The 21,886-nt window shown below is 48.2% G+C and overlaps 1 protein-coding gene across 4 annotated transcripts in view; it reads left to right on the top strand.

The window, feature by feature from the left end:
• The window catches only part of samd11 (sterile alpha motif domain containing 11), a 338,469-nt gene that overhangs the window by 196,313 nt on the left and 120,270 nt on the right, over positions 1-21,886 (top strand). For all 4 annotated transcript variants that reach the window (XM_070861033.1, XM_070861034.1, XM_070861036.1 and 1 more), the window contains one exon: positions 6,851-7,012. In XM_070861033.1, the coding sequence (XP_070717134.1) occupies positions 6,851-7,012 (162 nt within the window). The remainder of the gene's footprint in view (positions 1-6,850; positions 7,013-21,886) is intronic.

Genomic DNA, 21,886 nt, shown 5'->3' with positions numbered 1-21,886 from the left:
TTGCCACTTGTACGAATCTCAACATTTTAATGGGGAGAATCACACCACAAAATCTTTTGACCTAATTTAGTCTAATGACAGAGCTTTAGGAACACTTGGAGGAGGGGAGAATGAACTTGTAGAACCGATTTATATATAAATATCTTGCTGTAATGGAGCCTCTATTATCCTGCCAAATAGAAGGGGAGATAATTAAGAATGCCTAAATGGTGGTCTTACACGTCTGATGCAGCAGTGCCCTGCGCCTGGGAGTTGAGCCTCAACATCACCATCGGCAGTCCCTCGAGACTTGCGTCCACTCCAAAAAAGGATGAGTTCACAGATGTTTCAATGAAGGACCTAATAGTCCAGATCCCGAACTACATCCTGAAGGGTGGAAGATGCCTGTGTGTGGATTTTTTTAACGTGGGGTGACCATTGCACACCAGCCACCACACGGGCTTGACAGAGCTAGGTCTTGGTCCAGTGGCAAGGGTTACCCAGGACGACTGGAGACCAGCTCTGCTGCACGGTCCCTGGTGCATGCACATATCGCACAGTGGGGGCTGGCCCTGGGCCCTTGCCTCTTCTGGCCCTGAACTCACGCCTCTCCCGGGCCCCAATCACGTCCCTCTACAATCTCTCGCCGCTCCTTCGCCCCGAAGTTTTGTGGCCTCCGACCTTCAGAACATCTATGGATTTACCTGGTGGTCCGGGAGGTTGGGAGATCTGCGCTCCTGGGCCTCTCTGGGTACCTGCTTTGATTGGTTCGCAAGCACCCCTGGGATCATGTGGGCCGGCCCAACCAATCAAAGTAGGGGGATCCCCATTCACACTTTTGGGGAGTTCCATTTGTACAGACCTCCCATAAAATATGAATGGGAATCACTTAAAAAATACATAAACACATGAAACAAAAACAAAAAAAAAACATTACATATTTTAAATTAATTTAAAAATGTCATTTAATTAAATATTTTAAACAAGAATTACATTTTTTGAAATTTTTTAAAATATGTTTTAACGGGGCTAAAAATAAACTTACCTTATTGGACAGGGTTTTTAATGTATAAAACTTTTATGCTGGTAAAAGCAGGCGTACTAGGAAGGCTGGCTGTACTTAAAGTAGCTAAGTCACCAGGACCAGATGGAATGCATCCTAGGATGCTGAGGGGAGAGAAGGAAGAAATTGCAGAGGAACTGGCCATAGTCTTCCAATCCTCCTTAGTAACGGGGCTGGTGCCAGAGGACTGGAGAATTGCAAATGTTACATCCTTGTTCAAAAAAGGGTGTAAAGATAAATCCAGCAACTACAGGCCAGTCAGTTTAACCTCAGTAGTGGGGAAGCTTTTAGAAACAATAATCACGGATAACATTAACAGTTACTTGGACAAGTGTGGGTTAATTAAGGAAAGCCAGCACGGATTTGTTAAAGGCAAATCGTGTTCTACCAACTTGATCGAATTCTTTGATGAAGTAACATGGAGGGTTGATGAGGGCAATGGGGTTGACATGGTGTGCATGGACTTCCAAAAGGCGGATGGTAACATGCCACATAATAGGCTTGCCAGAAAAGTTGAAGTCCATGGAATAGAAAGGACAGTGATAGCATGGATACGAAATTGGCTCAGTGATAGGAAACCGTGTAGTGGTGAACGGTTGTTTTTCGGACTGGAGGAAAGGGAGAGTGCAGAAAATATTTACGAGAATGGTTCCAGGGATGAGGGACTTCAGTGACGGGGATAGACTGGAGAAGCTGGGGTTGTTCTCCTTGGAGCAGAGAAGGTTGAGAGGAGATTTGATCGAGGTGTTCAAAATCATGAGGGGTCTGGACAGAGTAGATAGAGAGAAACTGTTCCCATTGGTGGAAGGGTCAAGAACCAGAGGGCACAGATTGAAGGTGATTGGCAGAAGAACCAAAGGCGACATGAGGAAAAACCTTTTTACGCAGCGAGTGGTTAGGATCTGGAATGCACGGCCTGAGAGGGTGGTGGAGGCAGATTCAATCACAACTTTCAAAAGGGAGTTGGATAAGTATCTGAAGGAAAAAAATGTGCAGGGCTACGGGAAAGGGCGAGGGAGTGGGACTGGCTGAGGTGCTCTTGCAGAGAGCCAGAACGGGCTCGACGGGCTGAATGGCCTCCTTCTGTGCTGTAACCATTCTATGATTCTATAAGAACAGCTGCCAAATATATTGTTCTGTCTAGGCATGGAGCTGTCAATCAACCCCTCTCTGGGAGACAACCTGTGCTCCCCACCTCTCCTCCCCATTGTTAGTTAATTTTAGCAGGCATTTTAAATTGGCACTCATCAAACAACAGTTTGCACTGGGAATTCCCTCCCAACGGAGCATTGATGTTGTCTGAAGATACTTGCACATTCAAACACCGAACTTTTCAGAGCCACTGTCAGTCAGAGACAAACTGAAGATATACAGCGGATCCCTCCACCTCAAACCCAGCAAACATTTCGGTTGGAGAACTGAAAAGGGAAGGGAGATATGGAAGCCCCTGATTAGTTGGGATTGGTCGGCTTTTACAGCGGGTGACATGCTTTTACAGCCAGTGTCCATTCTCCTCGCCAGACGTGTGACGGTGAACTCTCCCTCTCCTCTATACAGAGATGGCAATTCATCAGAAACCGGTTTAAACTCGTACTCACACACGCACACTCACACATAGTCACAGGCACACACACACACACACACACTCGCACATGTACACGCACACGCACAGTCGCACACTCACACGCAGTCACACACGCACACTCACACACACACTCACGCACACTCGCACGTACACGCACACGCACAGTCACACACACACACACTCACATGCACACTCACACGCACACTCACACGCACACTCACACGCACACTCACATGCACACTCACACACCGCTCACTCACGCACACACACACACTCATCCACACACACACTCATCCACACACCCACTCATCCACACACCCTCACACTCGCACTCTCACTCACACTCGCACACACACATTCACCCACACTCACATACTCTCGCACACCATTAAAAAGAAAAATAATATAAAGCTTCCTTTGTCCTCAAATAAGATGGATTTTAGATATGTCACTAGATGGAGTGGAAGCTGTGTAAAGAGGCACTGCCTCGTGCAAACGTGTGACAGCTAATTGGGATGCTGAGCAATTGGAGTGTAGATAACATGTGTAAAATGCAAGGTTTTGTGTCTCTTCAGTTTATTTAACGATTGTTACTGTGACGTTCAGCTGCTTGCCTTTCATGTCCAATTGCCCCATGTATAAAGTACCTATTCTCCGCCCGAGAGCGTGAAGACAATGCTGCTTCAGTGAGACACACAGTACAAAAAAATCCATTATGGGTCTGTAATGCCGGAAGAGCTAAAGTCTTAACAAAACAGCTTCAACCTAAGTTCAAAAAAAATTATATCGGGCTGACGTGTTTTTCTTACTGAGGCATTAACGTTTCTGTCCTCAGCTGGCCCTTGTGTTTCAAGGGAAAAAAAGAAAGACTTGCATTTATATAGCACCTTTCACGATCCAAAGCGTTTTACAGACAATTTTTGAAGTGTAGTCACTGTTGTAATGTAGGAAACGCAGCAGCCAATTTGTGCTCCCACACATAGTAATGTGATAACAAACAGGACACTGGGGATAACTCCCCTGCTCTTCTTCGAAATAGTGCCGTGGGATGTTTTACATCCACCTGAGAGAGCAGCCGGGGCCTGGGTTTAACGCCTCAGCCAAAAGGCAGGAAGTCATCGCACAGTGTGGGGGTACAAGCTCAGGTCCACTCCCTGGGCCGTGCTGAGTGAGCTGATGTCCGCCTGGAACAGGAGTGGGCTCTGCTTGCCTGGGCTAAGAAAGAACAAAAAAACAAAAATCAGTCAGGGCTTCACTCCTGTGAGGCCTCCTGGAAGGTGAGAGCGCATGGATGTCAGGCGAGGGCTGTATTGGGTAGGCTGTGATGCACCTCTTGGTCAAATAGCTGGCAACATGCTTGGAGAGGAATGGCATGTGGGCGCAGTAGGAAAGGGCTGACAGTGTCTGTAAATCAGTACCTGTACCCCAGTAAAGTCAGGGCAACAGGGCATAAAACGAGGGGCGGGGCGGGGGGAAATGAACAGAGTCATGTAGAGCAATAGAAATTCAAAATTGTGTTGCAAAGGGATTAAGGGGTTATGGGGAGCGGGCAGGGAAGTGGACCTGAGTCCATGATCGTATTAACTGGCGGAGCAGGCTTGAGGGGCCGTATGGCCTACTCCTATTTCTTATGTTCTTATGTAAACTTTGGGAAGGACAGTGACAGTGTTGGCATCAGTGCAACGTGGCTCTGATCTTGGCTGGAATGTGACTGCTTTCGTCGGTTGGGTATTGGACCAACTTGCGCTTCATCCCGTGAGCCGCGAAGAGATCAACTCGGTTTGCATTCCGCCAGGGGCCACTCGGCTCCAGGCCCCGTCACAGCCTTGGCCCAAACCTGGACAAAGGAGCTGAATTCCGGAGGCGCGGTGAGAGTGACTGCCCTTGGCGTCAAGTGCAGCATTCGACCGAGCGTGACACCACCGAACGGCAGGGTGGGGAGTGTGTTCGCCACACGGACTGCAGCGGTTCAAGAAGGCGGCTCACCACCACCTTTCTCAAGGGCAATTAGGGATGGGCAATAAATGCCGGCCTCGCCAGCGACGCCCATGTGAATAAATAAAAACATCCTCTGTGCCCTAGATCAAGTGTTTAAAAAAAAATGTTAGCCGTTTCATTAAACATCTCGCACAATAATTTTGTGTAATAAAAACAAAAAGTGCTGGAAGTACTCAGCAGGTCGGGCAACATCTGTGGAGAGAGAGACACAGAGTTAATGATTCGGGTCTGTGACCTTTCATCAGAGGTCAACGACCTGAAACATTAAGTTTCTCTCTCCACAGACGTTGCCTGACTTACCGAGTATTTCCAGCATTTTTTGGTTTTATTTCAGATTTCCAGCATCTGCAATTTTCTGCCTTGGTATAATTTTGTGCGAGTCTGTGAAACCTTCGGCAAACAGGAGAATTTCATCCCCGAGGATTTTACTATCGCCAGTCGGTAGTGTTTCTTTCTCTGTAATGCGCTGCTTCGGACCACATGATCTCCGCTGTGTAACGCACTGCCCAGATCTCTTGTACGACCAACAGGGCGGATGTGAAGAATGTGTAAGGGCTGCTATGTGGTGGCAAATGAATGAGAAGGCCATCTTGAATTAAAGAATCAATGACCCGAGCTAGACCAGGTGAAAAAGATCATTGTTTATTGGGCTACTGCTAACCTTGCAGGTTATGCCACAGGTAGTGCCTTTATACTTGGTGACAATATGAAATCATACAGTTCAGAAGGAGGTCGTTCGACCAATGTTCCCTGTGAGCTGCACTTTGTCTTGCTCGACCGGGACATTTCAACGCCTGGCCTCTTTAAATGTCTGCGCATGTGCGGCATTTACAATATAACAGCCAGTGAGCGGCCTGCGCGGGAACTTTTAGATTACTCTGCGACCACCTTAGTTGGGAACATTGCATTCGGCCCATCGTGCCTGTGCTGGCTCTTTGAAAGAGCTCTCCAGTTAGTCCCACTCCCCCCTGCTCTTTCCCCATGGAATATTGTGTTCAGTTTTGATCTCCTAATCTGAGGAAGAACGTTCTTGCTATTGAGGGAGGGCAGCGAAGGTTCACCAGACTGATTCCCGGGATGGCAGGACTGACATATGAGGAGAGACTGGATCGACTGGGCCTGTATTCACTGGCGTTTAGAAGGATGAGAGGGGATCTCATAGAAACATATAAAATTCTGACGGGACTGGACAGGTTAGATCCAGGAAGAATGTTCCTGATGTTGGGGAAGTCCAGAACCAGGGGACGTAGTCTAAGGATAAGGGGTAAGCCATTTAGGATTGAGATGAGGAGAAACTTTGTCACTCAGAGATTTGTTAACCTGTGGAATTCCCTACCGCGGAGAGTTGTTGAGGCCAGTTCATTGGATATATTCAAGAGAGAGTTAGATATGGCCCTTACGGCTAAAGGGATCAAGGGGTATGGAGAGAAAGCAGAAAAGGGGTACTGAGGGAATGATCAGTCATGATCTTATTGAATGGTGGTGCAGGCTCGAAGGGCCGGATGGCTCAAGCACCTATTTTCTATGTTTCTATGGACCTGTGGACGTTTCCTATTCAAGCGTATGTCCAGTGCGTTCCAGATCATAACAACTCGCTGCGTAAAAAAATATATACATCCCCCCTATCCCACCACCCCCCTGCTCTTTTCCCCATAGCCCTGCAAAAACACTTTCCTCTTCCAATTTACCAGGATGTTGCCTGGACTGGAGAACTTTAGCTATGATTAAAGATTGGATAGGCTGGAGTTGTTTTCTTTGGAACAGAGGAGGCTGAGCGGAGACCTTATTGAAATGTGTAAAATTATGAGGGGCGTAGATAGAGTGGCTAGGACGGACCTATTTCCCTTAGCAGAGGGGTCAACAACCAGGGTCATAGATTTAAAGTAATTGGTAGGGGGTTTAGAGGGGACTTGAGGGGAAATTTCTTCACCCGGAGGGTGGTGGGGGTCTGGGGTAGAACTCACTGCCTGAAAGGGTGGTAGAGGCAGAAACCCTCACCACATTTAAAAAGTACTTGGATGTGCACTTGAAGTGCCGTAACCTACAGGGCTACGGACCGAGAGCTGGAAAGTGGGATTAGGCTGGGTAGCTCTTTGTTGGTCGGCGCGGACACGATGGGCCGAAATGGCCTGATTGCACGTATTTAACCAGTTCAAAAGTGATTGGTTCATTCCTGCTTAAAAAATACTCAAAATATTCTACCTTTCTGTTTCCTCGCCATCCAGAAAAGTGCAACACTCCCTTAATCGAGGATCAGATTATTCAGATGACACCTGAAGAACACTACAGGCGAATGATGTCCGCTTTGAATGAGCACGGGACGTATGAGGAGCAGCAACAACGGCTGTACCAACTCGCCAACAGTATGGGCGTCCCGACTCACGGAGGTACGGAGAGCTGCTGTGCCGATTGGCCTTCGATATCTGCGCAATCGCCAATCACTCGCTCGGTTCCAATATCCGATTCGTATGTATAACGTGGTCAAAGCACGTTTCAAAATCCTCATCCTTGTTTACAAATCCCTCCATGGCCCTCGCCCCTCCCTATCTCGGTAATCTCCTCCAGCCACACAACCCCCCCACCACCCCCCCCCCCACCCCCCCCCGAGATGTCTGCGCTCCTCAAATTCTGCCCTCTTGAGCATCCCTGATTATAATTGCTCAACCATCGGTGGCCGTGCCTTCAGCTGCCTGGGCCCCAAGCTCTGGAACTCCCTGCCTAAATCTCTCCGCCTCTCTACCTCTCTTTCCTCCTTTAAGGCGCTCCTTAAAACCTACCTCTTTGACCAAGCTTTTGGTCACCTGCATTAATTTCTTCTTGCGTGGCTTGGTGTCAAATTTTTTTGTTTTGTCTTGAAACACTCCTGTGAAGCGCCTTGGGATGTTTTGCTATGTTAAAGGCGCTATATAAAGACAAGTTGTTGTTGTTGTTGTTAAAAGGGTACTGGGCAAAACAATGTTCCCGTTTTTTTTTTAAAGGGGCAGCACAGCCCATTCAAAAATCTGCGCGAGCGCAGTTTCTGCATTTAGGAGCCGGCTGCGAGGGAGGTGCAGGCAGCTGTGCAGCTTAAAGGGAGCATTGCTGCACTCACTTCTGGCCTCCATATTACAAAAAGGAGCTTGAGTCACTGGAGAAGGTGCAAATGATTTGCGAGGGTTATGCCAGAACTCGGAGATTGGAACCCTCAGGAAAGACTGAACGGGCTGGGGCTCGTTTTCATCCAGGAAAGAGAAGGCCGCAGGCTGACCTGATAGCAGTCTTTAAAATTATGAACAAAATAGATGTAGAGAAACTGTTTTTTGTGGAGGAATCCAAAACTAAGGGGTCATAAACACACAAGATAGTCACTAATAAATCCAATAAGGAATTCAGGAGAAACTGCTTTACCCAGAGAGTGGTTAGAATGTGGAACTCGCTACCAATGTTCCCTTGGATTTTGTTTTTTTTTGGGTGCATGGCCCCTTTAACTGGCTGCCCGGCCCATTCAAATGTTCACACATCCATGTTTTTTTCCACTTAAAAGTCGTAAGCAGCCTGCATGGGACCTCCAGAGTGCTGCACAGCCACACAGCTTAAACAGAAAAGTTGCTCACTACCACAGGGAGCGGCTGAGATGAATAGTACAGATGCATTTAAGGGGAAGTTAGATAATCAAATAAGGGAGAAAGGAATAGAAGGATCTGCTGATAGGATTAGATGAAGAGGGGTGGGAGGAGGCTCGTCTGGAGCATAAACACGAAGCATTGGCCTGTAGGGTTGAATGTCTGTGTTGTTAATTCCATGTACTATCATTGCCTCTTCCTGACAACAACAACAACTTGTATTTATATAGCACCTTTAACATAGTAAAACGTCCCAAGGCGCTTCACAGGAGTGTTACAAAACAAAAAATGTGACACCGAGCCACATAAGGAGAAATTAAGACCTTGGTCAAAGAGGTAGGTTTTAAGGAGCATCTTAAAGGAGGAAAGAGAGGCGGAGAGGTTTAGGGAGGGAGTTCCAGAGCTTAGGGCCTTGGCAACAGAAGGCACGGCCACCAATGATTGAGTGATTATATTCAGTGATGCTCAGGAGGGCAGAATTAGAGGAGCGCAGACATCCCCAGGGGTGAGGGGCTGGGGGATGGGTGGGTGAGGTTGTGGGGCTGAAGGAGATTACAGAGATAGGGAGGGGCGAGGCCATGGATCGATTTGAAAACAAGGATGTGAATTTTGAAATCGAGGCGTTGCTAAGCCAGGAGCCAATGTAGGTCGGCGAGCACAGGGGGTGATGGGTGAGTGGGACTTGGTGCGAGTTAGGACATGGGCAGTGAGCACAGGGGTGATGGGTGAGTGGGACTTGGTGCGAGTTAGGACATGGGCAGTGAGCACAGGGGGTGATGGGTGAGTGGGACTTGGTGCGAGTTAGGACATGGGCAGTGAGCACAGGGGGTGATGGGTGAGTGGGACTTGGTGCGAGTTAGGACATGGGCAGTGAGCACCGGGAAGTGATGGGTGAGTGGGACTTGGTGCGAGTTAGGACATGGGCAGTGAGCACCGGGAAGTGATGGGTGAGTGGGACTTGGTGCGAGTTAGGACACGGGCAGCGAGCACAGGGGTGATGGGTGAGTGGGACTTGGTGCGAGTTATGACACGGGGCAGTGAGCACAGGGGGTGATGGGTGAGCGGGACTCGATGCGAGTTAGGACACGGGCAGCGAGCACAGGGGGTGATGGGTGAGCGGGATTTGGTGCGAGTTAGGACACGGGCAGCGAGCACAGGGGGTGATGGGTGAGCGGGACTCGGTGCGAGTTAGGACACGGGCAGCGAGCACAGGGGGTGATGGGTGAGCGGGACTCGGTGCGAGTTAGGACACGGGCAGCGAGCACAGGGGGTGATGGGTGAGCGGGATTTGGTGCGAGTTAGGACACGGGCAGCGAGCACAGGGGGTGATGGGTGAGCGGGACTCGGTGCGAGTTAGGACACGGGCAGCGAGCACCGGGGGTGATGGGTGAGTGGGACTTGGTGCGAGTTAGGACACGGGCAGCGAGCACAGGGGGTGATGGGTGAGCGGGATTTGGTGCGAGTTCGAACATGGGGCAGCCGAGTTCTGGATAGCCTCAAGTTTACGTAGGGTAGAATGTGGGAGGCCAGCCAGGAGTGCGTTGGACAAACGGACCAGTCGGGTTTCCTGGCACTATTGTATCGCCAGCAAAATTTGTGAATTTTCACAAACATAATTAGATGGTCGGGTTGAACAGCACAATCAAGGTAGATACTGCTGGGTTAACCTATTTAATGAGGCCTGTCTGCTTTCGCACTTTGGAAGGGGTTGTAACCATGCCGACTGCACCTTGCCTGAATGTACGTTTTGTGTTTCTGAAAGACAGCTGATGCCTCTCAGTTGGGTTATTTGGAAAAGTTCCAAAGTGACTATAAAATTGAAAAATGTTATTGACATTAACCTCAACGACAGGTGTGTGAGAGAGACAGGGTAGATGCTGAGAGGTTGTTTCCCCCGGGCTGGAGAGTCTAGAACCAGGGGTCACAGTCTCAGGATAAGGGGTCGGCCATTTAAGACTGAGATGAGGAGGAATTTCTTCACTCGGAGGGTGGTGAATCTTTGGAATTCTCTGCCCCAGAGGGCTGCGGATGCTGTGTCTCTGAATATATTCAAGGCTGGGATGGGTGGATTTTTGGAGTCGAAGGGAATCAAGGGATACGGAGATCGGGCGGGAAAGTGGAGTTGAGGTCGATGATCAGCCAGGATCTTACTGAATGGCCGAGCAGGCTCGGGGGGCAGTGTGGCCTACTCCTGTTCCTATTTCTTATCTTCTTATATCTCTGGATGTGAGTGTGTTCATATGTATAGATATACACGCACATACATATACATAATGCATACATTTTTCTGTAAGTTATTTTACGTAACATTTAACTGGATGTCCACAATTGTAAGTCTACCTCTCCTGGTACCGATTTCCTCTTTGTACGCTGATCTCCTGATACCTGTTTAACAGGGAGATTTTTTTAAGGTGTGTGTAGTTTTGTCTGTGGGGTTTTGACCTGAGCAGGGATGTGCACCAGTGAATGAAATGCATGGAGCTGCCTTGTTCTCGGAATCCACACTCTTGATCAGTTAGACTGATGAAAGATGTTTTTTGTCTGGCACTGGGATTGTTGTTCTTTGCCTTTTGCTGGTTCCAGGGACAGGTTTATTTTCGCTCTCCCTCGCTCTCCCTCGCTCTCCCTCGCTCTCCCTCGCTCTCCCTCGCTCTCCCTCGCTCTCCCTCGCTCTCCCTCGCTCTCCCTCGCAATCCCTCGCTCTCCCTCGCTCTCCCTCGCTCTCCCTCGGTCTCCCTCGCTCTCCCTCGCTCTCCCTCGGTCTCCCTCGCTCTCTCTCGCTCTCCCTCCCAGTTTTAAAATCTGTAACGGCCTGAAGTAATTTTTCTTCGTACTGGGGAGACAGGACCTCGTTTGTCAGCGCTGCCATCAGAGCTGAAGATTACATTAATAAAAGCCTACCTGAGACAGCGACAGTATATTAAAGGAAAGCCCTGTTTATTGGATTTATTTTTGTTTTTTTTTAAGCCTGCCGAAATACCGCCTGCGTAAGCCCACAGAGCGAGACTGTGGATTTAATCTCATTATTGGGTGAGAGTTGTAACCTGGTTAAGGCCCCCTTTTCTCTTTGTCGCTTTTCCAGTAGAGGCACGAGATGGTGCTCAGACGCCCCATTCAATCTCCGCACTGAGTTATTCCTGTCTCCAGTATCGCTATGGCCTTTGATTACAGGTCACCGAATGGCCTAGTGGGGAAAGGCCCACATCCACACCCTGATCTCCGACTCGGACATTTAGACCAGAAGGTTCCAGGTTCGAGCCTTGATTGGACTGGCATGGTTGGGCCGAATGGCCTGTTTCTGTGCCATATATCCTATATCCTGTGATTTGTGCTGAGCCAATAGCCATCATGACACCCTCGGCCATGGCTCAGTCGGCAGCACACTCATAGAAACATAGAAATTTACAGCTCAGGAGGAGGTCATTTCGGCCCATCGTGTCCACACTGGCCGACAAAGAGCCGCATGGCCCTCGGTCAGCAGCCCTGAAGGTTACATATACACCTATGAACAATGAACAATGGCGAGTGTGAGTGAGAAGGTTGTGGGTTCAAGTCCCATCACAGGGACTATTTCACACAAATCTCGGCTATCTCAGGTGGACGTAAAAGATCCCATGGCGCTATTTCGAAGAAGAGCAAGGGGAGTTATCCCCGGTGTCCTGGCCAATATTTACCCCTCTATCAACATCACTAAAAAAAACAGATTATCTGCTCGTTATCACATGCCTGTTTGTGGGAGCTTGCTGTGCGTAATTTGGCTACCGCGTTTCCTACATTACAACAGCGACTACACTTCAAAAAGTACTTCATTGGCTGTAAAGCGCTTTTGAGACGTCCAATGGTCGTGAAAGGTGCTGTATAAATGCCAGTCTTTCTGGCGGGGGGTGGGTGGGGGGAGAGCTTTGCGGGTGAGGACAGGATGAATCTGGTTGTGATGCCCACCATGAGGGAGTGGTTGCATGCTCTCGCCGTCTAGACTGAAAGATGAAGAATAGAGCGCTTGAGCCAATCACAGGGGTACGGCCAGTTCCTGTCGGACCCAGGGTCGTCACCAGCTAGAGAGGAAGGCAGCACAACTGAAAGGAAAGGAAACTCTCATTTTTTTTTTTTAACGCCAGTATGCGCACACAAATAGCACAGTGGAAGATCTGATTGCCACTCGGCTCATGCTAATCCCCTTCAACTCTCTTTAACACAAGAGCTTCAGGAGGGCACAGCTGCATCTATTGCAAATGCAGTTATATCAACACAGGCTGATGTCATGTGGTGTCGCCTATGAACAGAAATAAAAATATCATTTGTGTCTCTCCTCCTGTAATTACTTCTCTGCTTGTCTTCAGCTCTGAATGCTTCTGCCTTTTTTTGGCTTCAGGCTTTTTCTTTCATAGAAACAGAGAGATTTGCGGCAGAGAATGAGGCCATTCGGCCCATCGTGTCTGTGCTCGCCGAGAAAAGAGCCATTCTGTATTCCCACTTTCCAGCTCTTGGTCCGTAGCCCTGTAGGTTACGGCACTTCAAGTACTTTTTAAATGTGGTGAGGGTTTCTGGTAGTGAGTTCCAGACCCCCACTGCCCTCTGGGTGAAGATAGTTCTCCTCAACTCCCCTCAAAATCCTTTCTCTCTCCAATTCTGTTTTTCTGTCTCTCTCTTTCTTTACCTCTATATCGCTCCTCTCTCACTCTGCCTACCCTCCGTCTACCCTCCGTCTTTCTCCCAACCTCCCTTTCACTCTATGGCTCTTCTCATTGAAACTAAAGCACAGAAGGAGGCCATTTTGGCCTCCTGCACATGTTCCAGTTGATGCGTAGAAAATGCTTTCTCTTCTCGTCTCTGGTGTTTCTTTGTCCCTGACTCTCTCTCTCTCTCTCTCTCTCTCTTTCTCTTTCTCCTTACAGTGTCTCCTGGCTCGCAATCTCTCCACGGGAGTCATCTTCAATTTTGCTGAGGATACAAAATGGGTGGAAGTCGATAGACTACCTGTAGTACTCCCACTCTCTGGAGGTCTTCCGCAGCAAGTTCACCGGCCATTACATAGAAAAAACGCGCATGCACAGAATTTTGAATGGGCCGTGCGAACCCCCAAAAAATGAGGGAACATTGTTCCCGGGATTTATAATGAGTGGCCAATTATTTAGCCTTTGCTGACTTTCACCCCTTCTATGTCTTACTCTCTCTCTCTCTCTCTCTTTCTTTTTCTCTCTCGCTCTCTCTTTCTCTCTCTGTGTCTCTCTCTCTCTTTCTCTCTCTCTCTCTCTCTTCCTCTGCATTACAACACTGACTACACTTCAAAAGTACATCATTGGTTGTAAAGCACCTGAGGTCGCGAGAGGCGCTATAGAAATGCAAGTCTTTCATTCTTTCTTTCTCTACTTGACTCTTATCCTGTGCCTCCCTTTCCTTTTCTCTGTTTCACTCTTTTACTTTGATCTCTCGATCTTTTTTCTCCATATCTCTCATTCTCTTTTCCCCCCCCCCCGCCCCCTCCCCTCCTCTCCCGTGGAGACCCAGAGGCAAATTTGAGGCCCAAATGCTCAGAGAGATGTGGAAATGATCTCATTTGACCCTGGGGACAAAGATGACGTTTTTCAGGGATCAGTGTAATTCTCAAATTCCCTTCAGAACAGTTTGAACAACACAGGAAGGCGTCAATCAAATAATAGTCCGGGGGGTCATTTTGACGACGGTTGATCATGTAAATTCAACCACTGCTGTATATCGCTCTTGCTTTTCATTTCCATTGAGACCACTGGTCACACTCCTTTTACACTGTCACCACGGTCAAAATTCCCCCCCCCCCCCCACCCCAGGAGTCATTGCCCAAGTGGTGTAAGAAATAGGAGCAGGAGTCGGCCATTTGGCCCCTCGAGCATGCTCCGCCATTCAATAAGATCATAGCTGATCTGGTCATGGACTCAGCTCCACTTCCCGGCCCGTTCCACATAACCCTTTGCTCCCTTATCGTTCAAAAATCTGTCTATCTCCACCTTAAATATATTCAACAACCCAGACTCCACAGCTCTCTGGGGCAGAGAATTCCACAGATTTACAACCCTCGGAGAGAAGAAATTCCTCCTCATCTCAGTTTTAAATGGGTGGCCCCTTATTCTGAGACTATGGCCCCTAGTTCTATATTCCCCCACGAGGGGAAACATCCTCTCTGCATCTACCCTGTCAAGCTCCTTCAGAATCTTAGACTTTTCAATAAGATTATCTCAATACAATCTTGAATACCTCAAAACCAGCCTGTCTAGATAATGGTCTCTCGGCATGTTGTGAGACGGTCTTGTGGGGGGATGGGGGGCAGGAGAACCACTGCCCATCCTAATTCTGGTCCTTGTACACCTTTCATTTGAATCATTCCGAGGAGGCTGCGCAGTTTGAAAGCAAGTTGCAGTCGGTGTCTCTCCACGCACCCCCCCGCCGACCCCAGGGTACATCCATGTGAGAGAAGTTGAGGACCAGGGACTGACAGACCACAGAGTCCAGTGTTGGCGGGAAGTGCATAGGGGATTTAGGCTTGGGTGGGGAGACTAGGGCTGAGAAGGATAGACAGACCAGGGGCTGGGGGAGAAGGCGTCTTTTTATCTGGGGGTGGGAGAGACTGGGGAGGCAGTGGTTGGGTCTCTCGGGAGAGGCCTATTAAAGTTAGTGGATACAGAGTATCGGGCGGGATGCATAATGTATGGCCGATGGGATACCACCAGTTTTGTGCTTCTGGCCAAGATGAATTTCTCCCTCTGCACCTCTGGATTCAAAGGTTCTGAAAGATCTGTGTGTAGGGTTGATTTATGCAACGGATATTACAGTACCAAATACTAAAATTGCCTTCAGGTCATAGAAGGGCCACTCGTCGATTAGGCTTTGTACTGTATTTGCTTCATGGGTTCTTTGCTTAACAACGCATTGCTATTAAGAACTTGTTAGTTTATTAACAAAGGTTTAACAATCGCACTACACATTACCAGTTCATCCACCAGGCTCACAACCACCTGCCCCATCGTGAATGACCTAGAACCAACCGACTGGGGTTTTATTGAGTCTTGTGAATGTCACGTGACTGGCTAAGCCACTCACCATGCAACAGCTCTACAACTATTTTAATTGTAACTTTAAATCAAGCGCCCCCTTTTGGCAAGGGCACTAGAACCCACAAATTTCCAAATAAAACTTTTAACGGAAACTTCGATCAAATTAAAATGTGGTTGCCGGGGCTGATGATGAACTCCAGTCCCTCTGGTAACCACCTCTCGTGGAAGTCCACGAGCGTACCGGTAGACACCGTGTGCAACAGTTCTGTAAACCTGTGAGGGTACTCATAGGTGCATACATTACTGGTTTGATCTCTTGAATTCTTCACTCTACAGTGGGAATTGGAGGGGGAGGGGGTGCGGGAAGATTTACTCTTTGGAGCAAAATCATAACCAACCAATTTGTTACAAATAACAGCCACAAGAAGTCCCACCCGGTGTTTACTGCTCCTTGTAGCAGCCCACACTGGTTCCGGCCCTCCCTTCCCCCCCCCCCTCTCCCCAACCGAGTTGCAGCTCCCAGACTGCCACTTCCTTTTAGCTGGTCGCTTCCCTTCCTTGACGTGCCAGTAGTTCCCCAGAGCGACCACATCTAACCCCAGGCCGGCCTCCACAACATAGTGGGGAACATCCAGTAGACTACCTCCTGCCTGGGCAGGAATGCCTCTGAAGATCGGCCCAGATTCAGGGAACAATTTATAGGCCAATAGGGGAGTACGTGCCAAAGCTGGCTGTAATGTATTTGTTTCATGGGTTCTTTGCTTAAGAATTCATAGCAACATATTGCTATTCAGAACTAGTTGGTTTATGAGCAAAAGGTTTAACAATCACACTGCACATTATCAGTTCATCCACCAGGCTCACAACCAGCTGCCCCATCGTGGATCCCCCGAACCCAACTGGCTGGAGTTTTATTGGGTCTTGTGAACATCACGTGACTGGCTAAGCCGCTCCCAACTCAACAGCTCAACCAACTTGTGAGCATCCGCACAGTGTGCATACATTACGCTGGTGACCACGAATTATTATTTTATACGTAAGGGTAGAAATTCCTCTGTATTTTTCAGCTATCACTGGGCTGCAGCCAAGAGGACAGGCAACCCTGCTCCCTGGTATCTACTAACACTGCTCTTTAGCCTGTAATTGGAAGGTCCATGACAGCAGTCAGCCGACATTTGTGTGTTTGATTTTTTTTCCCCCTTCCCCTCTTGTGGGGAAACTTCAATCCTGAACTTGGTTCTTTATAGATAAACATATCCATTTATCCGATTACAATTAGTGTATGATATCCATTTTCTATATTACCTATCCGATTGCTTTTTACACAGGATATACGGCACAGGAACAGGCCATCCGGCCCAACCAGTCCATGCCGGTGTTTATGCTCCAATCGAGCCTCCTCCCGTCTTTCCTCATCTAACTCTATCTGCATAACCCTCTCTTCCCTTCTCCCTCATACGCTTGTCCAGCCTCCCCTATTCACAGAGAAAAACAGAGCTCAAGTTTCCGGTCGACGAACAGGCCAGTTCTGCCGAAAGGTCATCGACCCGAAACGTTAACTCTGTTTCTCTCTCCACAGACGCTGCCTGACCCGCTGAGTGTTTCCAGCATTTTCTGTGTTCATTTCAGATTCCAGCGTCCGCAGTGTTTTGCTTTTGTATACTATTCACAGTCTCAGAATAAGGGGTCGGCCATTTAGGACTGAGATGAGGAGAAACCACTTCACTCAGAGGGGTGGTGAATCTTTGGAATTCTCTACCCCAGAGGGCTGTGGAGGCTCAGTCTTTGAGTATATTCAAAACAGAGATGATAGATTTTTGAATATTCAGGGAATTAAGGGATAAAGAATGTTCTTCTGAATTCCCTATTGGATTTCTTGGTGACTATCTAATATGGATGGCCTCTAGTTATGCTCTTTTAAGGTTGCCCTTTAATCCTTTATATATGTTTTTATTCTTACCACTCCCCCCCCCCCCCAAATTATTGTTCCTCACCAGCCTTGTCTTTATTAATGTGTATATCTCTTCCCGCTGACCTACATTGGCTACCAGTCCAGCAATGCCTCGATTTTCGAATTCTCATCCTTGTTTTCAAATCTCTCCGTGGCCTCACCCCTCCCTATGTCTGTAACCACCTCCAGCCCTACAGCCCCTCGAGGTCTCCACGCTCCTCCAATTCTATCCTCTTGGCTGGCCATCATTTTCATCGCTCCACCATCGGTGGCCGTGCCTTCTGTTGCCGAGGCCCCAAGCTCTGGAACTCCCTCCCTAAACCTCTCCGCCTCTCTACCTCTCTCTCCTCCTTCATGACGCCCCTTAAAACCTACCTCATTGACCAAGCTTTTGGTCACCTGTCCTTACATGGCTTGGTGTCAAGTTGTGTTTGGTGTCGAATTTTGTTTGATAATCGCTCCTGTGTGAAGCGCCTTGGGACATTTTACCACGTTAAAGGCGCTATATAAAGGCAAGTTGTTGTTATAATATATTTTCTAGTTGAGGAGCTAGTGGCGAGAGTCATCAATTTAAAATTGTCATTAAGAGTCAGGGGAGAGGTTTGGAGAAATGTCTATAAACAGAGTGTTGGAGTACGTCACAGGGAGTAGTTGAGGCCATTGCAGTAGGGGTGTTACAATGGACATCACTTCCCTTGGATTAGGGAGGGGCAATTTGGCGTCTAGCAATCAGTGCTGGTAGTGGGCAGGGGCTACTGAGAAGCTTCTTTCTGTCCCGTAGCCTGTAATCCGATTTTGGACTGGGCAAAAAAATGTCTACCCTTGCAGCTTCCCTCTGGATCTTGCCCCATCGTAATAGTGGCAAATTCCCTGCTAGGTCCTTTACAATCGGAAAGAAAGACTTGCATTTATATAGCGCCTTTTCCGACCACCGGACGTCCCAAAGAACTTCACAGCCAATGAAGTACTTCTTGGAGTGCAGTCACTGTTGTAATGTAGGAAACGCAGCAGCCAATTTGCGCACAGCAAGCTCCCACAAACAGCAATGGGATAACGACCAGATAATCTGTTTTTTTGTTATGTTGATTGAGGGATAAATATTGACCCAGGACACCGGGGAAAACTCCCCTGCTCTTCTTCGAAGTAGTGCCATGGAATCTTTTACGTCCACCTGAGAGAGCAGATGGGGCCTCGGTTTAATGTCTCATCTGAAAAAAGGCACCTCCGACAGTGCAGCGCTCCCTCAGCACTGCACTGGGAGCGTCAGCCGAGACTTTTTTGTGCTCAAGTCTCTAGAATGGGAATTGAGCATGAAAATAGCCACGGTTTAACCTAGAACAGGACAGGAGATTTTCAATTTCAGTCTGTAGTTTCAATAATAAATTTATGAATAAATACTAAAGTAAGTGAACATTAACAACATGATGAGGAGAGAAATCAGGAAGTGCCTCTATATTACTGTGGGTAAATGCACTATGTTGTTAGGTGCTGAATCATACAGAAGATCTCCGCCTTTGATATCCAGTCTGTAGGTAGTTAGCTGATATCAGACAGGACAGCTATAATTAGACTCAGTGACCCTGGGCTAAGGCTGGGGGGAGGAAAAAAAATCACTTCTGATCAATCTCCTGTGGCTCCCCCCGCTGAAAAGTGCGCGCGCGTGTGTGTGGCTATCACTGGAGAACAGAATTGGGCGTGGCTGTGATGCCCCTGTAGTCAAACAGCCTGCCGATACTTGTAAGTTTCGGAATGGCCACTCGGGCGTGGTACCGTGGGGCAGCTGTGGAGACGTTTGGCAAGTTGAGTGAACTCCTCCCGGGGGGGAGAAGGGAGCTCGTTAGGAGGAGATGAATCCTTGCAGCGTCAAATTAAAGGGTTCAGATGACGGCAAGATGGCAATGAAAGACAGGCAATTTATTATTGCCACATAAGCGCCCCACAGTGAGAGCTCACTGAGGTGAACTTGTACTGCTTAACCGCAGACCCAATCTGAGTCAGCCCAGCTGAATATCTTGGCCTTTTAATGACAACCAGTTATCCTCTTCTTCCCCCGCCTCCCCCCCCCCCACCCTGGCTCCCTCCCCCCGCCCCCAACCCTCTCCCACGTGACACCTTCTCCAGAAGGCCAAGCTGCATATTCATTCATTTTTAAAAAAATCATACTATCAGTACCGTTAATGAGATCCAGTGCAGTCTGACTAATGGTGTACAGGATATCTCTTCAAAGGCGGGCTCCCACCGAGCCGGCATTTATTGCACTTTGGGAAGATGCCAGTCAAAGTCTGTGAGGATGGTCGGTGCTCCGATCTGACAGGGGTGAAGAATTGATTTGCTGAAGTTGTCACCTCGAGTCGCGTGCAGGCTGCGCTATGCTGCGGGGGCTTGTGGTTTACTAACAGGGGGCTACGTTTCCCCTCAACCCAACATCGTGCAAAACGGGGGTGGGGGGGGGGTGTTGGGGCAGGGAGAGAGAAACCCGTAACAGAAACCCGTGCTCTCACGATTGTGACACAATAGAAATTATGACACAGTGAAAATGAGCTCAGACGTTCAAAAATAAATGCAAATTTTAAGTGATGGACTGGCATTTCTATTACACGGGGGCGGGGGGGTGGTTTCTGAGCTTTCAGTAAAAGTGTGATGATGTCAAATCTGGGCCATAATTCGGAATTCTCTGGAGCTCAGTGTGAGCTTGTTTCACCTGCTCTCGCTCTTGCCCCTGAGGCGGGGGTGGGGGGGGGGGGTTGTGAGTTTGAATGCCACACCAGATCTCCAGCGCCGTGCTGAGGGAATGCAGCACTCCCCATCATGGGACCTGTTAAAGTCGAAGCTCTGTCTCACTGTCCGGGGTGCGCAGTAAAGATCGCGTGGCGCTATTTGAAGACAAACAGGGAGGGCTTCCTTTCTTAACCAACACCATCGAACGCCCCACCCTCAGAGTGATTGGTCATTCACCTTGTTGCTAAATGTGGGACATAACAACAGTCAATGAACTCCAAAAATAACTCGCGTGCGAAGCAATTTTTGTTTTGAGTGTGTGGCCCATTCAAAATACCGCTCACGCGTGGCTTTTAGCCCTGTGCTCGCTGACCTACATTGGCTCCCGGTTAAGCAACGGCTCGATTTCAAAGTTCTCATCCTTGTTTTCAAACCCCTCCATGGCCTCGCCCCTCCCTATCTCTGTAATCTCCTCCTCCCCTACAAAACCCCCACCCCGAGATGTCTGCGCTCCTCTAGTTCTGCCCTCTTGAGCCTCCCTGATTATAATCGCTCAACCATCGGTGGCCGTGCCTTCTGGTGCCTGGGCCCCAAGCTCTGGAACTCCCTCCCTAAACCTCTCCACCTCACCAACTCTCTTTCCTCCTTCAAGACGCTCCTTATAACCTACCCCTATGACCAAGCCTGCCCTAATGTCTACTTCTGTGGTTCGGTGTTAAATTCTTACCCCATAACACTTCTGTGAAGCACCTTGGGACGTTACCCTACGTTAAAGGCGCTATATAAATTCAAGCTCTTGTTGAAAGGCTAGCGAGCCGACTTTAAGCCGCTTGTCTGTGCAGCTTCGAGGGAACATTGGTGTGAAGTACTTTGAAACGTTATGTCTGGAAAAGTGCTATATAATTGCCAATGTATTTATTATTATACTTAATTATACCCACTGCACCCCACTCCCTCCTAAAACACCAAGTGATTTGCGCTGTCAAGAAGTTTAATAAATGCAAAATCACTATAATGTGTAGGTTTTTCGGGTTTAATTCTGCACAGTTCCGGTGTAAATATATATCTGGGAAATAAATACACACAGTTACATTCTGCCACCTTCGAGACTCGACTGAGCTAATTTTATTTGCTCTTAAGCCACGGAGCGTGCTGTGACTCTGGCAAAGGGGGTACCAATGACCGAGAAACCAATTATTTCTAATCAAAATAGAATTTATCATAATTTATGTATTGCAATTTTTTTTCTCTGAAGCTCTTCCTGCTCCTGAAGCTGTCGACCGCGATGTCAATGTGTCAATCAACGTGATTCCCACATGCCACTGTGCGGCAGGCTTTTTTGCTTTGCCTTCCTGACAGACGCATCAGGGGTTTGCACAGGACTAAGATCGATGCAAGCCGCTCATAATTGGCAGCCAGCCCGGCTCCTAAATTATAAATACCATGGCAACGCAAAGAAAAAAGAGAAAGCTCGTATCTCTGATAATTAATTGACCGAAGTAAATAACGAAACATTTTAATATTTGTCTGATTCCGTATACACACATACTCGTCTCAAAACAATTAGAGAAACATGATATTTTTATGTTAGAATTTAGTGTGTTTGACACATAGCGAACGTGCAGGTGAGGGGAGCACAAGGTGAGATGAATCGACGTCCTTTTATTGACACAATACCATTCGTTCCGCCATTCTGCTGGTTGGTGTCCCTTTTCTCCTGCCTTGCCACTGACTCGATACCCCTGGCAAGACCCTTAACTTGAATCTCACGGTCGCTCCTGATCCTGACTTCTCAATTGAGCCCCAGCCTCCGCGAAAGAAGTTTCAGAATAGATTTAGTGTCAGGTGTTTGCATCTATACCGGCTACAGAGTGAATCTTTTCAACATGCGGAACCTGTTCAACACTGTAATGTATTTGCTTCATGGGTTCTTTGCTTAAGAATTCATAGCAACACATTGCT

Source organism: Pristiophorus japonicus, chromosome 18, assembly GCF_044704955.1.
Source record: "Pristiophorus japonicus isolate sPriJap1 chromosome 18, sPriJap1.hap1, whole genome shotgun sequence".
NCBI lineage: Eukaryota > Metazoa > Chordata > Chondrichthyes > Pristiophoridae > Pristiophorus > Pristiophorus japonicus.
Note: the sequence above shows the minus strand (reverse complement) of the source record. Positions and strands in the feature narration are given on the sequence as shown.